Here is a 17,823-nt window from a genome sequence, read left to right on the forward strand (position 1 = left end):
ATGGCTACACTATGCAAAAAAACCTGAGATCTCAGAGTTTGTTTTATCTTTGGTGTTTATCATAGAAATAAAAGACAAACTGGGTCTCATCTGTTCCCCTGCCAACTCGCAAAAATATACATTCTAGTACTTTGTCCAGTCTGCCTTCAAAATTTTTTAATGCATTTGTCCTCTGCTGTTTCTTTCTAGACCATGTGCAGCTCGGAGAATCCCATCATAAATAATTGTTTTGAGAGGACTGAGTTGACAGATAAAAAGAGACCTGAAACTGTAAGAACACAAGAGTTGGACTGAAGCATAGTCATTTCCAATTGCTGAAGATAATGTCTCCTTCTCTCTAAGATTGTGGTATAAAATAGGACTTCCATGATGTTTAAAGCTTTGATACTGAAAAGTTTGTTCTTAGCCTTATGCATGTGGTGCAGTGTCACAAAAACTAGTCATAATCAGTCACTACATATCTGAGTTGTCTTCTTTCTTCTAGGCGGCAACTCAGTTTAAGAACAGTCTGTCCAAACTAATGGAAATTCTGATGTCCAAGGAGCCATCGTACATTCGCTGCATTAAACCTAATGATGCTAAACAAGCTGGTAAGGTTTTAGTGTCTCTCTCTCTCGTCTGCTGCTTCAGGAAATTTCCAGTCTTTAGGAATGTTTAGGAAATTCACACCAAGAGTTATAACTTGGGGCAGAGATCAGGTAAAGATGCTGTCCAAATTCCGCTAAGATAAAATAATTGATTTGTAGAGCGTCAAGATGGATGAGGTAATATCTTTTATTGGACCAACTTTTGTTGGTGAAAGAGACAAGCTTGTGTCTATTCTGTATTCATGATCAATTATTTTCTTGCCCTCATCGTACCCATGACTTAGTCACTGGAGAAGTGCTATCAGGATGTAGAATGACCATCATCAACGATCCCAGCCTCTCCATTCTGATTCTGTACCTAGTTCCTGTCTCCTAAGAATCCTAAATAGTTATTAGGTTGCTTTATGGCCTGTGTTATACAGGAGGTCAAACAAGATGATCTAATGGTCCCCCTTCTGGCCTTAAAATCTATGAATCTGTTTTTTAAGCTTTGCTGTTTGTTGCTGCCTGTTTATTGTTATTATATTAATAGTAATTTGAGTTTGGGTGTTATTGCCAGGGACTTTATTTTGCTTGGTGTTCCATTGCCAAGCAAGAAATGCTCAATAAAATGTATTAAACATATATAAAAATAAAGGGGAAAACCATTAAAACTTGTCAGAGTTGAAAATTTGAAACATAATTAAATCCTTCATTTTAACAAGCTTTCTTATTCTCCCTCTTTCCCTCTCCCATTGTCATAGCATCTTTTAAAGGGAAATTCTTGCTTAAAAGTCTCTTAAATGGCATCAGGTATCCTTGTTGAGGAAAGTATCCATCTCAGGTGGTATCTCTGATATTTTTTCATTGATGCTGTTTCTTTTTAAGACAAAACATGTCAAAAACACAAAGGGGAAGAGAGAGAAGAATAGCAACAGATAGGAAAATGCAACTTCTATTCTTGGTGCTTGCAGTTCAGTTACAGGAAGATCATAGGCACAGCACATGGCCTGTGGCCCAGTTAGGTACTGTTGGCAGGCAAGAATTGCTGTTTGCTGTGACCAGTTCAATAAGCTAAGTTCTGAGATGTGACTCTTTTCAACAATTATTCATGATGTAGCTAGAGAGATGTTGATGTTATCCAGTTTCCCCTTCTTGTGTAGTCTTGTCAGAATGTCTGGGAAATAGAAGACCCAAAGATGTGATGATAAATCCCCAAACCTCCATGTGCGGTGGGGATGGTGGGGATGCCAGTGCTGGTGACAGTGGATAAAAATTGATTATTTTTTATTTAAATTATACAGGTTTATTTGTTAAAACTAAATCTATTTAAAATAAAATTTAAAACTGGTAACCTATATCAAAGCATAATTTATGATCAATTAAAATTTAAATTAAATACAAAAAATATTATTAAGCAATACATGTTTGCTACCAAGTTTTAAAGATGGTTCAACCACTGAACTACAGGAAGTCACTGGCTAAGCCCCTGGAACCAGGGTTTGTTGAATTGCTAAAGCGGCTTTGGACAGCAGTAGGCTCTTCTGAAGGTGAAGAGAAAATATTTTCTTCATTCAGTTTATTCAGCTAGTTCAGTTCAATGACTAGTTGATTAAAAATTAAGAAACCAATTGGGAATAGAAAAAAGCAGGAAAGCATGTTTTCCTCTTCCAATCTATGAATAAAACTAGGTGGAAGAGAATGAGGTAATCTAGTTCTAACATCTTAAAGGACGTGGTGACCAGAAACAATCCGTTCATTTCACTTACAGCAAATAATACTTTCTTTGTTTAATAAATCAGCTAATTTTAAATGCAAAACTTGTTTTTGCTAAAAAATAAAATAAAATAAAAAATGTTGTTTTTTTAATATATCCAAAGGTAATTTTGTTAAAAAAAAATTAAAATGCTGTTTTTTGTGCATTTTTCCATTGAATTTGAATTGCCATCCAAACTGAGCTTGACACAAATCACAGGTAAAACGTTAAGCATTTAATAACTAGAAAATGGTAAATGATGTATTTCCTAACATAATTTTAAGAATGTAAATAAATGTAAGTTAAGCTATGTAACTGATTAAATAATATGTATAGATATATTGTATCCTCATGACTAGCAAAAAAAAAAAAAAAAAGCACCAAAATTAATGTTAGTTGAAAATAACATTTTTTAATGGTTACCAATTAATGAGAATCAATAACTAAAAAGTACAAATACAAAACATTATTAAAATCAAAGATATCCATCATGGTTACCTGCTTGCTGGTTTAAATGATTAAAATTGGTGATTTTAAATCAGTCCACCTTGGCTGGATAATGTGGTAGTGGTGATGATTATGATGTTACGCCAGTCTTTGTCACACTAAAAGGATTGCTGTCATGCTGAGCTGTGTAAGTTGCTCAGCGCTCCTGAGAAAAGTCCAAAGAAATCGAAGCCATGTCCATTGTCACATTTCCACATGGTTCATATGTGAATATGTTTGTCCCCATAGAAAGGTTTGGGTGTGTTGCTGTAACAAATCTGTAATCTCACCAGAAGCCTTGAAACCACCTATTTAGCAGCTCTTTTAGCTCCAACAAACTCTGTTTATATTTCTTTGAATCTGTTTTGTGCTTTCTTTCAACAATGTTACTGAACAATCCATAATAAAGCTCAACATAACCATAGGGTAGCCAACTTTTTACTCACACAAAACTGAACACCCTTGCTCTGCCCCCTGCCAGTTCCCTCCAATGAGGCTCCTCCCCTCCAAATGAGGCCCCATCCCCACTCACTCTATTCCCCCCCACCCCCGTCACTCACTCTTCCCACCCTCACTCACTCGCTCATTTTTACTGGGCTGGCTCAGGGGGTCAGGGTGTGGGAGGGTGCTGAGGGGTGGGGCCGAGGGGTTCAGAGTATGAGAGGGGGCTCCAGGCTGAGGCAAGGGATTGGGGTGTAGGAAGGGGTACAGGCTCTGGGGTGCAGGTTCCAGGGTGGGGCCAGAAATGAGGGGTTCAGGGTGCGGGAGGGGGTTCTGGGCTGGGGCAGGGCATTGGGGTGGGGAGTGAGGGCTCTGGGTGGGGAGTGAGGGCTCTGGTGTGGGGCTGGGGGATTTGGGGTGCAGGAGGGGGATCAGGGCACCGGGATGGGGGCTGGGTGCGGGCTCTGGGGTGGGGCTGGGGATGAGGGGTTTGGGGTGTAGAAGGGTGCTCCGGGCTGGGACCAAAGGGTTCGGAGGGCAGGAGGAGGGTCAGGGCTGGGACAGAGGGTTGAGGCACCGGAGGGATTGCAGGCTTTGGGAGGCACTTACCTCAGGCAGCTCCCAGAAGCAGCAGCATGTCTCCTCTCTGGCTACTACATGGTGGTGTGGCCAAGTGGCTCTGTGTGCTGCCCCATCAGCAGGTGCTGCTCCTGAAGCTCCCATTGGCCGCAGTTCCTGGCCAATTGGAGCTGCGGAACCAGTGCTTGAGGTCGGGGCAGCGTGTGGAGTGCCCCTACACGTAGGGGCCGGAGGCGGGATATGCCGCTGCTTCTGGGAGCTGCAGGGAGCCTGCCTTAGCCCCGCTGCACCACCAACCAGACTTTTAATGGCCCGGTCCGGAGCCACCAGGGTCCATTTTCGACCAGGCATTCTGGTTGAAAACCAGACACCTGGCAATCCTACATAACCAGCCTTCAAGACTCCTCCTGGTCCCTGGAGTTCTTAAGAATGACACTACCCAACTGGTATTGAGCTGGCCAGCCTTGGATTCGGCTATTATATATGAGGAGAACTTCTTAGTACTGTATGAGTGAGGAAGGCTGACTTTGCGTGGCAAATGGAATGTTCACTTAGTTGATACCTTGGCTGAGTTCCTGATGGCAAAGTTAGTTATTATCTAGTTGGTTAGTTGGCAGAGTGATTACAAAGAGCTGATACCAGAACAGTTCCTTTTCCAGACTAAAGAACCCTTTTCTAGATTGAAAGACAGTGTAATGTGATTTCTAGGTCGGTTTGATGAAGTTCTGATCCGACATCAAGTGAAGTACTTAGGACTGATGGAGAACCTGAGAGTGCGCAGAGCTGGTTTTGCTTATCGCCGGAAATATGAAATATTCCTGCAGAGGTAGGATTTACAGTAATTGTCTCAAATCTGTTCTCCCTCACCATCTCTGCACTGATGTGTTCAGAACACGAAGCTTCTATACAGCAAACATGTAGTCTGTTTAACTAGAAGGCCTTGGTTACCAAAATGAATCTCTGTCTGAGAGAGAGGCACTGTGACTCCCCCTTTGTACCTTGCAGAAGTGCTCCAATTTACTTCTCGTTATAAAGTCTCTCACTTGTTTATTTCCAGATACAAATCACTCTGTTCAGAAACATGGCCCACGTGGGAAGGGCGGCCCCATGATGGAGTGTCTGTGCTTGTAAAACATCTAGGCTACAAACAGGAAGAGTATAAGATGGGCCGGTCAGTTATTTATTTCTTCCCTAATTTGGGGTTGAGTGTCATAGGGAGTCGGTGTTTAAATACGGTCCCCGTGTCTAGAGGGTGGGGGAGAGAGTAGAAGCCCCAAGGGGATGGTGAGGGCAGGAAGTAGGTTCCTCTGGCCTCTTACACATAATCATACATTTCCATTTCCAGAACAAAGATTTTTATTCGTTTTCCCAAGACTTTGTTTGCAACAGAAGATGCTTTGGAGATACGGAAGCAGAGTCTGGGTAAGTCATACACATTTAACCAGCTGGTTTAGGAGACAGCTATCAGTGTGCTTTGTTTTTTTAATTGACCTATTCTCTGTCAGAATCCCAACCTTGGCCACTATTTCTAAGAGAGAGCTCTTTTCTTTTCCAATTTCAGCCACAAAAATCCAGGCCACATGGAGAGGCTTCTATTGGCGACAGAAATTCCTGCACATGAAACATTCAGGTATATGAGGGCATGGGAAGCTGAATAAGCTTATGGCTAATTCCATGTGTAGTTCGAAGCCTGTATTCTGTTTCTAGCAAGGGGAGGGGTGGAAAGGGGAACAGAAGTTGATCTGAGTTTGAGATGCAAGAATAAAAAGCCAGAAAGCATAGAGTAGAAGGGAATATTTTGGATTATATGAATTAAGGAGTTCTGTCCAGTGTAATACCTTTTGTTTTTCTTGTCTTCAGCAATAACTATCCAGTCATGGTGGCGTGGAACCCAGGGACGCCGAAAAGCCGCCAAGAAAAAGTGGGCAGTGGAGACACTTAGACGGTGTGTTTTTAAAAAAAGAAAAAATTGTCACATAGACTGTAATGTAGACGGAGATTCTCAAAACCTAGTTTCTAAAAATGAACAGGTGGGGATAAACTGTCTTTTCAGTGTAGTTTCTGTGACTTTTTAAAAAAAATTAACACATTTGTTGGACAAAGCTCAAGAAATGTGGGAATTTGCCTGTTTTCAATAACACAAGAATTCTGGTTCCTCAGTGGAATGGAGAAGTTGGTGGATCTGTAGTTATTTTCATACACTCAAGACTATGATGTGAAGTTTGAGTATGGCGGCTGAAAACAAGCACTGTTTTTCCTATATGACAGCATTGATTACAGATCTCTAATACAAACCTCTAAAACTGGGTTCCAGTGCAACAGGGGAACTGAAACATTACCCTTGCATTTTTTTTTTATATGTTGAATCCTCTATCCCTATGGACAGTTTCCCTGTACTATCTGCTCTCAACTTTATGTGCCCTGGGAGTCGCTTATAGAGCACATGTTCTCAGTTCTTCGCAGATCCCTGCCCAGTTCCCATTCCTTTGCAAAGTGTGTCTTCTGTTTGTCTGACGGTTTCCAATTAATTTGTTTTTTTCCCTGCAGATGCTAAATTTCTTGTTTATAGTCAATTGCCTTGAGTAATGGGGGCATAGGAAGTCTTGGTGTTAAACAGGTTTGTTGTAGAACTATAGATGATTAGAGTGGAAGACACTTAGATTCTTTAGTCGAATAATCTGTATCAAACCAATCCATAATGGTTACTGATCTACCTTCTTCTGCCCATTCAGGTTTATTAAAGGTTTTATTTACCGGAACTACCCTCGCTGCTCAGAGAATGAATACTTCCTAGATTACATTCGCTACTCCTTTTTGATGAACCTCAAACGCAATTTACCAAAGAGTGTTTTGGACAAATCATGGCCAACTCCCCCTCCATCACTCTGCGAGGTAGGCAGAAGAAAAAGAGGAGGAGTTGACTACTTTGCATAGACAGAGTCCTGCACTGTAGTTTGTTATTGAAGGCCCTGGGTCTCACACATGTCACTGAGAGAGCAGTGAAACCTGTGGAACCTTCATTAGTAGCGGTGATGTGTGAGAAAGAAAGAACTATGTGTGACTCTCATTCTACACTGAAGTAGCAGAATTGGCAGCAAAAACAACCAAAACATAGACACACAGACTCATAGACTCTAGGACTGGAAGGGACCTCGAGAGGTCATCGAGTCCAGTCCCCTGCCCTCATGGCAGGACCAAATACTGTCTAGACCATCCCTGACAGACATTTATCTAACCTACTCTTAAATATCTCCAGAGATGGAGATTCCACAGTCTCCCTAGGCAATTTATTCCAGTGTTTAACTACCCTGACAGTTAGGAACTTTTTTCTAATGTCCAACCTAAATCTCCCTTGCTGCAGTTTAAGCCCATTGCTTCTTGTTCGATCATTAGAGGTTAAGGTGAACAAGTTTTCTCCCTCCTCCTGATGACACCCTTTTAGATACCTGAAAACTGCTATCATGTCCCCTCTCAGTCTTCTCTTTTCCAAACTAAATAAACCCAATTCTTTCAGCCTTCCTTCATAGGTCATGTTCTCAAGACCTTTAATCATTCTTGTTGCTCTTCTCTGGACCCTCTCTAATTTCTCCACATCTTTCTTGAAATGCGGTGCCCAGAACTGGACACAATACTCCAGTTGAGGCCTAACCAGCGCAGAGTAAAGCGGAAGAATGACTTCTCGTGTCTTGTTTGCAACACACCTGTTAATGCATCCCAGAATCACGTTTGCTTTTTTTGCAACAGTATCACACTGTTGACTCATATTTAGCTTTAACATAAGTTAACATTTATACTGAGCCTCTTTGTGAAATTACAAAAATGAAATGACTGTTGATTATTTAATTTATTTTATGTATAATTATTACTGAGGTCAGTAAGTGACACTAAAAATGGAATCCAATTATAACATTGTTAAAAAGCAACTTTTCAAAGTAGAACTGCACTTTAACGCATTGGGTATGATTTTCAGAAATGCCTACGTGTCTTAGTATTTTAAGTGTTGGACAGATATCATTTAGCTCAGAATAAAATTTTCAAAAACACCTCTGGGACTTCTGTAGGCATTTTTGACAATTTTACCCATTTTGTTCTGAGTTAAATGGCTTTTGCCTGAATGGCTAAACTGGGCTGAAAAGCAATGGAATGTATTTGATTACCCATAAAGAAAGTAATTAAACTTTGTTTTCCTGTCCAGTATATTATTTTATGTTTTGAAGAGTGGCCTCTAACCCAGAAAGGTGACAGTGCCCTGGATACATGCTTTCTCCACCTGAAAGTTCACTGAGCTGCAATATAATCCCATAAAATCTTATCTAAAGGCCCCATTTTCATGACATTTTCCAAAAATTTGCTCCTGGGAGTGGATCTTCTTGGCCCCTTAAGATTCTTGTGTGTGCCTTGTTTGTCTCGTAGGTACCTCCAAAATAGGCTGGAGGATGTGAAGAGGAAAATTCCCAACCCCAAGCCCAAACAATCTGGTTGGAGTACAATGCAGGACAAACTGTCTCAGCACAGTGCAATAGATTACTTGTTGTTTTTAATTTTTAAAATATTTCTGCAATAACATACAGTGTTGAAGATGAATTGTCCAAATTCAGCCTTGCATTTTCTGCATTCATATCTCTTCTCTGTTCTCTCCTTCTATTCTGTTAGAATTGTTTTGCCTTTGTTCAATTGAAAGCCATCTTCACTTACCATTTATTTCTTCAGGTATCTCAGCTCTTGAGACAACTGTGTATGCAAAACATGGTGTGGAGCTACTGCAAGAGAATCAGCCCAGAATGGAAACAGCAGGTGCAGGACATTTACGTTACTTACCAGATCTCTCAAGTATTGCTAAGAACAAGAGATGGGATCCGCACAGGCACTTAGATGCCCAGAAAAATCACAGGAACAGCACTGTGATCCACAAAGCCAAGTTAGAAACCTAGGCTCCCTATATAATGAATGGGTAGAGATGGGTACCTTAGAATGTGATCTACCACACTAAGTAGGGAGCCACATAAACTAGCCAATGGGCAATACAAATGGGGGGCAGGGGCGAGGAGTCCTAAGCAGACTTAGGGACCTATTTCTGCTTAGTGATCAGTGATCCACAAACTGCCTGGAGTCAGGTGGCTTAGGCACCTAAAGTGTCTTGTGGGAATGAGTTAGGCAGCTGTTGTGCTCCACACAAAAGGGGGAAGTAGGGAGGATTGGTGGTGCCCAATGGCTAGCAGATTTGCTTGAGATATGGGAGACCCAGGGTCAAGTCCCCCTGTCCTGCCAGAGGGGAAGAAAGGATTTGAAAAGGGGTCTCCAGGCTCTCAGGAGGGTGCTCTGACCTCTGAACTATGGGATATTGTGATGTGAGGCTCCTTCAACCTCTTCTGTTGAAGCTGTTTCACTGTTAATAAGTGATGAACAAGTGATTGGAGCAGTAGAATGAGATCCTGGGTATCCCACTCCCATACCCCCAGTGCGTGCCCTAGCCACTGGACTACAGAGGTATTCTCCCTTTCTTTGTCCCAATGACTATTTACTAACCACTGGGCTAGATGTTATAAGGTAAGTGCTGCTGCAGCTTCCTCCGCCATCACCTCCTTCCCCGGCAGCCAGATTTTGAATAGGAACTGATCTGGTAGACAGCCTGTGAGCACACCTACCAGATCGGGCCTCACAAGTGACTTAGGCAGCCAAATGCTTATCTTCCCCCAGTTTATGAATCACTTTGGGGCTTAGGTGTCTGGACACTTAGAGGGAGACAGCAGTGAGCATCCCAGAGGCAGAAACAGAGGTACCTAGAGAACCTTTACTCTGAAAACTTAGGTGCTGAGTGAGTTTAGGCACCTACACAGTTTGGTGGTAGTTTTGTGGATTGCACTGGTGCTAAAACTGGGACTTAGGTGCCTAAACCTGGTATTTCTGAAGCCCAATCTGGGTTTTAGGTTCCTAAGTACATTTGCAGATCTGGGGCCTAGCAGTTTTTCTCAATTAACATTATTTATTATAGGTGAAGCAGGGGCTGGGGGATTGATAGAGGGGAAAGGAGAAAGGAGATGAGGCATTGGAGAGCGGTTGAATGGGGGGGCGGAGGCAGATAAGATCAGATGGAGGAGAGGGCAGGAGTCCCAAGAGGGTAGCTAGAAGCAGCAGGGAAAGAGGGCATCTTGGGAGGAAGAAGCTGTCATCAAATGCCCACTGACAGTCAGTTTCACAACTGTCTCCTCATCTTTTAGTGGCTAGTCCACCTAGAGGATAACAGCCTACTACTGCTACTAGTTAGTTCATCAGCTCAAGTGATAGAGTTTTGTGCTATGGATCTAAAGGTCCCAAATCCTACTGCTGATGAAGCTGGAGGTTAATACAGTTCCATGTGCTATAATTTCTGGTGGGGTTTTCAGTTTGCTTTTAAAAACAATTAGGAAATCAATTCCCAAAAACTACATTAAAAGAACATTATGGTTGCAAAGTGAAGTACTCAAAATTTAGGTTGCCTTGATGCATGTGTATTTTGATATAGTCTCATTGGGAAGTTTATGCTTTCATGGAAGAAGTTTGTTTTGAGGAGCAATTTGAGGTATGGTAACTCAGATCAATTAGGGAAGAGAGTCCTAGGGTAGAAACAGCCATATATAACCCAAATAAATAAAGCATAGAAAATATTAAATATGTGCAATATAATTTGAATTACCACTGGTGTTAGCACCTTAGCATTTGCATTTCCTGACTTTGGACTTGTCTACACAAACATTTAGTTTCATTTCGAGTGCTGGTCACTGTGTGTATTCCACTGTGGGATATACATGTGCTCTACAAATCTGAGATAGGATTCTTTCCAGTAGTATCTATTGCTCGACACTGTCGCCATTGCTTTCTTCGTGTTCTGCGTTAAGGGAACAAGGGGTTATGCAACCCAACTGCCTCTACAGTTCCTTCTTACCACCACATGATCTGAGTCAGAACCCTTGCGACCAGAGCTGATCTTTGGTTTCAATCTGTAAATACAGTGTTAAAAATGTGTTTTTAGTGTTAGTTTACTTAATGTAGATAGTTAATACCTTCCCTACCCCAGGGAGCCTCTCCTGCCTCCTCAGTATGGAATTTGGATTATGCCTAGGTTTTTTAAATCTGTCTCTTCTCTCCTCACTCCTCTTCGGTCAATGACAAGTACCAACAATGTCTTTATTGCCTAGGAGAATGCTACATCTCTGCACAGTGCAGTATTTGCCACTCCTTATCCAGCCGAACTCGGCAAGTGTGGGAACTCTGGTTTAAGAAACATATAATGGAGTGTGCAATGAGAGACCCTGCCAGACATCCAGAAGCACACATCCTAGCACCATGTTGTCTGACCAGGTCTTAAAGACTTATTTCCTGAGCCTCATGGCCCTGGCCAGAAAACTCATAAAACCAAGACTGCCTAGATACCAGCCTCGGCATTAACAATGGCACCAGCTCTGGTACCAATCACAAGTAAACACAGGGATCCAAAGCACTGGAACTGTTGGTATTGGTTAACGACTATGTAGTGGAAGCCCAGTGCATCATCGGTACCACCTCAGTCCCATAAAGAATCACTGATCACTAATACCCTTCCTACACCAGTTCCAGAAATATGGGGAGACAAGACTCCATGCCCTTCAAGAAGGGTAGAGAGACACATCTCACCAGAGGATATTTCGGTCCTCCTAGACCTGCAGTTTCCCTTACTGATGGAACTAACCCTTACCAGGAAGATTCTGACTCCAACAGACAAAGCAGACTTTGGGAAGAGAAGTTCATCCCCTATCCCATCTGTTTCATCTGCACTGAGGGTACTGTCAGTGAAAATGGACTCAATTTTTTCCTCATTCGGGCTTCAAGAGCAGATCTCAAGAACTGAAAAAAGAAAATTGGGGTAAAGGATGATAAAAGCTTGCCTCATGAGCAAATAAGAGGTGGGAGTCAACGGCTCAATAATGCATAAGGATTGATAATTGAGGTGAGCTAGGCTGTAGAGGACCTTAAAGCTAAAGACCAGTGATAAACCAGCTCTGAACGGGGGTGCCAGGGGAAGCTACAAAAGGGAGAGCAGGTACTTCTAAGACTGGTGGGAAACACTGAAGTTAAACTCCCCAGTCGGTCAATCGGAGCAGGCTGCACGGAGGGGACTGAGGGATGGTGAAGAAATTTGGCAGCATGTCACCTCCAGAAGAAGAAAGAGGAGCATCCATGTACCAGCAGTGGAGATACAGATGAGCAACTGTTTTCATTTTCTCTCCACAGGTACTAATGCAGAGAGTGGACTAGATGATGCATCTGAGGGAAGGGAGCAGAAGGAGACTCCACCAATTGGAAGGCATGAGATGCACTGTCCTAGGAATGGGGTTCCACGACCACAACTCCCAAGAGAAGGAGGAGGGTGGTGGTGGTTGGGGACTCCCTCCTTAGGGGGACTGAGTCATCTATCTGCTGCCCCGACTGAGAAAACCAAGAGGTCTGCTGCTTGCGAGGAGTTAGGATTCACGATATGACTGAGAGACTGCTGAGACTCATCAGGCCCTCGGATTGCTACCCCTTGCTGCTTCTCCATGTGGGCACCAATGATACTGCCAAGAATGACCTTGAGTGGATCGCTGCAGACTACGTGGCTCTGGGAAGAAGGATAAAGGAGTTTGAGGCACAAGTGGTGTTCTCGTCCATCCTACTTGTGCAGGGAAAAGGCCTGGGTAGACATCGTCCAATTGTGGAAGTCAACGAATGGCTACGCAGGTGGTGTCAGAGAGAAGGATTTGGATTCTTTGACCATAGGATGCTGCTCCAAGAAGGAGGAGTGCTAGGGAGAGATGGGCTCCACCTAACGAAGAGCGGGAAGAGCATCTTCACAAGAAGGCTGGCTAACCTGGTGGGGAGGGCTTTAAACTAGGTTCACCAGGGGAAGGAGGCTAAAGCCCTGAGGTAAGTGGGGAAATGGTATACCAGGAGGAAACACGAGCAGGACAGTGCAAGAGTGGAGACTCCTGTCTCAGACTGAGAAAGCGGGACAATCAACGAGGTATCTTAAGTGCCTATACACAAATGCAAGAAGCTTGGGAAACAAGCAGGGAGAACTGGAAGTCCTGGCACAGTCAAGGAACTATGATGTGATTGGAATAACAGAGACTTGGTGGGATAACTCAGATGACTTGGAGTACTGTCATGGATGGATTATACTGTTCAGGAAGGACAGGCAGGGCAGAAAAGGTGGGGGAGTTGCATTGTATGTAAGAGAGCAGTATGACTGCTCAGAGCTCCGGTATGAAACTGCAGAAAAACCTGAGTCTCTGGATTAAGTTTAGAAGTGTGAGCAGCAAGGGTGATGTCTTGGTGGGAGTCTGCTATAGACCACCAGACCAGAGGGATGAGGTGGATGAGGCTTTCTTCCGGCAACTAGCAGAAGTTACTAGATCGCAGGCCCTGGTTCTCATGGGAGACTTTAATCACCCTGATATCTGCTGGGAGAGCAATACAGCGGTGCACAGACAATCCAGGAAGTTTTTGGAACATGTAGGGGACAATTTCCTGGTGCTAGTGCTGGAGGAACCAACTGGGGCAGAGCTCTTCTAGACCTGCTGCTCACAAACCAGGAAGAATTAGTAGGGGAAGCAAACGTGGATGGGAACCTGGGAGGCAGTGACCAGGAGATGGTCAAGTTCAGGATCCTGACACAAGGAAGAAAGGAGAGCAGCAGAATACGGATCCTGGACTTCAGAGAAGCAGACTTTGACTCCCTCAGGGAACTGATGGGCAGGATCCCCTGGGAGAATAACATGAGGGGGAAAGGAGTCCAGGAGAGCTGGCTGTATTTTAAAGAATCCTTATTGAGGTTGCAGAAAAAAAACATCCCAATGTGTAGAAAGAATAGTAAATATGAAGGTGTCCAGCTTGGCTTAACAGTGAAATCCTTGCTGGTCTTAAAGGCAAAAAAGAAGCTTACAAGAAGTGGAAGATTGGACAAATGACCAGAGAGGAGTATAAAGATATTGCTCAGGCATGCAGGAGTGAAATCAGGAAGGCCAAATCACATTTGGAGTTGCAGCTATCAAGGGATGTTAAGAGTAACAAGAAGGGTTTCTTCAGGTATGTTAGCAACAAGAAGAAAGTCAAGGAAAGTCTGGGCCCCTTACTGAATGATGGAGGCAACCTAGTGACAGAGGATGTGGAAGAAGCTAATGTACTCAATGCTTTTTTTGCCTCTGTCTTCACGAACAAGGTCAGCTCCCAGACTGCTGAACTGGGCAGCACAGTATGGGGAGAAGGTGACCAGCCCTCTGTGGAGAAAGAAGTGGTTCGGGACTATTTAGAAAAACTGGATGAGCACAAGTTTGGGGCTGGATGTGCAGCATCTGAGGGTGCTAAAGGAGTTGGCGGATGTGATTGCAGAGCCATTGGCCATTATCTTTGAAAATTCATGGCGATCCGGGGAGGTCCCGTATGACTGGAAAAAGGCAAATGTAGTGCCCATCTTTTAAAAAAAAAAAGGGAAGGAGGAGGATCCGGGGAACTACAGGCCAGTCAGTCTCACCCCAGTCCCTGGAAAAATCATGGAGCAGGTCCTCAAGGAATCAATTCTGAAGCACTTAGAGCAGAGGAAAGTGATCAAGAATAGTCAGCATGGATTCACCAAGGGCAAGTCATGCCTGACTAACCTAATTGCCTTCTGTGAGGAGATAACCGGGTCTGTGGATGAGGGGAAAGCAGTGGATGTATTGTTCCTTGAATTTAGCAAAGCCTTTTGATATGGTCTCCCACAGTATTTTTGCCAGCAAGTTAAAGAAGTATGGGCTGGGTGAATGGACTATAAGGTGGATAGAAAGTTGGCTAGATCGTCGGGCTCAACGGGTAGAGATCAATGGGTCCATGTCTCATTGGCAGCCGGTTTCAAGCGGAGTTCCCGAAGGGTCGGGCCTGGGGCCGGTTTTGTTCAATATCTTCATTAATGATCTGGAGGATGGCGTGGACTGCACTCTCAGCAAGTTTGCAGATGACACTAAACTGGGAGGAGTGGTAGATAACGCTGGAGGGTAGGGATAGCATACAGAGGGACCTAGACAAATTAGAGGATTGGGCCAAAAGAAACCTGATGAGGTTCAACAAGGACAACTGCAGAGTCTTGCACTTAGGACGGAAGAAATCCCATTCACTGTTACAGACTAGGGACCAAATGGCTAGGAAGCAGTTCTGCAGAAAAGGATCTAGGGGTTACAGTGGGCAAGAAGCTGGATATGAGTCAACAGTGTGCCCTTGTTACCAAGAAGGCTAACGGCATTTTGGGCTGTATAAGTAGGGGCATTGCCAGCAGATCGAGAGATGTGATCATTCCCCTCTATTTGATATTGGTGAGGCCTCATCTGGAGTAGTGTGTCCAGTTTTGGGCCCCACACTACAAGAAGGATGTGGAAAAATTGGAAAGAGTCCAGCGGAGGGCAACAAAAATTATTAGGGGGCTGGAGCACATGACTTAAGAGGAGAGACTGAAGGAACTGGGATTGTTTAGTCTGCAGAAGAGAAGAATGAGGGGGAATTTGATAGCTGCTTTCAACTACCTGAAAGAGGGTTCCAAAGAGGATGGATCTAGACTATTCTCAGTGGTACTTGATGACAGAACAAGGAGTAATGGTCTCAAGTTGCAGTGGGGGAGGTTTAGGTTGGATATTAGGAGAAACTTTTTCCCTAGGCGGGTGGTGAATCACTGGAATGGGTTCCCAAGGGAGGTGGTGGAATCTCCATTCTTAGAGGTTTTTAAGGCCCAGCTTGACAAAGCCGTGGCTGGGATGATTTAGTTGGGAATTGGTCCTGCTTTGAGCAGGGGGTTGGACTAGATGACCTCCTGAGGTCCCTTCCAACCCTGATATTTTATGAAACTATGCTTCTGATCTCCCACACTGGTTATCAAGAAGCAAAAAAGAAATCACACAGTCCCCTGTATTCCAGTTCTGTCTCTCAATCAGTACCTAGATCCAGTACAGTGAGAAGTTACTTTAAACTCTGCTTATATACAAAAACATTCTTCTGACCCCAAAAGGTCACTCACATAACCAGGTTAGTATAGGTTTGGCTCTTACCCAAAATACCACACTGCCAGCCAGTTTTGTGTCCAAAAATAAAGGTTTATTATAAAGAAAAGGGAAAGAACAAGAAGAGAGAGGTTAAATGGTAAAGCAGTTACATACATATAATGACTTCCAAGTCCATATATCAAGTTCCTAGCAGTATTGGTGAGTCTGGCTTGAAAGTCCCCCGGATCACATCCACAGCTTGGATGGGTCATTCAGTCCTTTGTTCAAAGCATCAGTTTGTAGCAAAGTTCCTCCAGAGGTGAGGTAAACAGGATTGAAGACAAAATGGAGAAGATGCAGCTACCTTTTATAGCCTTTTGCCATGCGGCCTGTGCTTCCTCTGTTTCAAACACAAGCTGCCCAGCACATGGCTTCAAACCTTAGAATTCTGTCCACAGGCATGTCTGTCTGAGTCATAACATGTATCTGCCTTCTCTCAGTGGGTCAGCTGTATAGCTAATGGTCCTTAATGGGCCATCAAGCAGGCTAGGCAGTGCTGCAGATGCCAAACTGTCTGGAGGTGTCACCCAGGAGCATAGAACAGGTTTGGCATACAGACAGATAGACATATCTATAACTCATAATGCAAAGGTGATATAAACATACAAATGAGAGTATCATATCTGGCAAATTATAACACTTTTTGCAGATATCTTTCATGGCATATCTGGAACAACTCATTGCAATTTTACAATATTAGTATTCATAATATCCTCAAGTGTCCCCCAGCATCGTGGGGAGGGAAGCACAAGGGACCAGAGGATGAGGGGGGTATAATATAGTCAAAACAATTAAGTGGGAAGATGATAGGATCATTTTGAATGGAGAAAATGGATGAAGCTGTAGAGATAGAAGAGCCATTCCTTTTCTTCTAAGTGTCTGTGTGTAAGATAGGTAGCATTGTATTTTTTCTCACACACACACTCTCACCCTCTCTTTTACACACACACACACGATGATCTTACAAGAGATGCAGAATAGCAAGGCTAGTCATTTTCCCTTTCCACAATACTCCTAAAGCTATGCAAATCAGATGTGTGAATGAGCAATATTCCAGTCCAACAGCTCTCCAGATTGTATGAAAAGATCTATGTAAATTCATATTGATATATTGAGTCATTGAGAATAATAAACCACCAATGAGATTCCATTTCCTGCATGCAATAGCTCTGTGAAAGCAAATAATGAGAAATATATTAAACATGTGGGACATTGCTAGAATATCTCCTAAATATCTGTTATATTTTAATTTAAATACAGTTGGTTTATATATACATAGCTCTAGTTACATACCTTACAAAGGTCCTTAAAACGCTAAGCACACCTAGTAAAACAGGACAGGTAGGCAAATTCCTAGAGGAGGAGACTGCGATGAAAATTGCTGGCTACAAATCTCTGAAAACGTCTGACTAATGAATTGTGCAGGGAATGGCTAGTTAGTGTAGATATGGCTGTGCCAGTTTGCACAGATCTTCAAAATATTGTTCTCAGTAGTTTTCTTTATTTAAAAAAGCATCTTTATCTTGGAGACTTATAGATAGGACCCTACCAAATTCACGGCCGTGGAAAACACGTCACGGACTGTGAAATCTGGTCGTTTGCCTTTACCCTGTACTATACAGATTTCACGGGGCAAACCAGTGTTTCTCAAATTGGGGGTCCTGACCAAAAAGGGAGTTGCGGGGGGGTGGGGTGTCACAAGGTTATTTCGGGGAGGGGAGGGGGTCGCGGAATTGCCAGCCTTCCTTTGGCACTGCATTCAGAGCTGGGTGGGCAGAGAGTGGTGGCTGTTGGCCAGTTGCCAGCCCTGAAGGCAGTGCCTCTGCTAGCAGCAGCACAGGAGTAAGGGTGGCAACACCATGCCAGGCCATCCTTACTTTAGCGCTGCCGTTGGCAGAGGCGCTGCCTTTGGAGCTGGGCTCCATGCCAGCAGCTG

The 17,823-nt window shown here is 43.5% G+C and overlaps 1 protein-coding gene across 3 annotated transcripts in view; it reads left to right on the plus strand.

The window, feature by feature from the left end:
- Nucleotides 1–17,823, plus strand: part of MYO1C (myosin IC) — a 139,379-nt gene that overhangs the window by 107,546 nt on the left and 14,010 nt on the right. For all 3 annotated transcript variants that reach the window (XM_050929287.1, XM_050929289.1, XM_050929288.1), the window contains exons 17-25: nucleotides 190–270; nucleotides 485–590; nucleotides 4,537–4,654; nucleotides 4,886–4,999; nucleotides 5,174–5,250; nucleotides 5,390–5,458; nucleotides 5,689–5,773; nucleotides 6,561–6,720; nucleotides 8,539–8,622. In XM_050929287.1, coding sequence (XP_050785244.1) covers nucleotides 190–270; nucleotides 485–590; nucleotides 4,537–4,654; nucleotides 4,886–4,999; nucleotides 5,174–5,250; nucleotides 5,390–5,458; nucleotides 5,689–5,773; nucleotides 6,561–6,720; nucleotides 8,539–8,622 — 894 coding nt within the window. The remainder of the gene's footprint in view (nucleotides 1–189; nucleotides 271–484; nucleotides 591–4,536; nucleotides 4,655–4,885; nucleotides 5,000–5,173; nucleotides 5,251–5,389; nucleotides 5,459–5,688; nucleotides 5,774–6,560; nucleotides 6,721–8,538; nucleotides 8,623–17,823) is intronic.

Source organism: Gopherus flavomarginatus, chromosome 19 (assembly GCF_025201925.1).
Source record: "Gopherus flavomarginatus isolate rGopFla2 chromosome 19, rGopFla2.mat.asm, whole genome shotgun sequence".
Lineage (NCBI taxonomy): Eukaryota > Metazoa > Chordata > Testudines > Testudinidae > Gopherus > Gopherus flavomarginatus.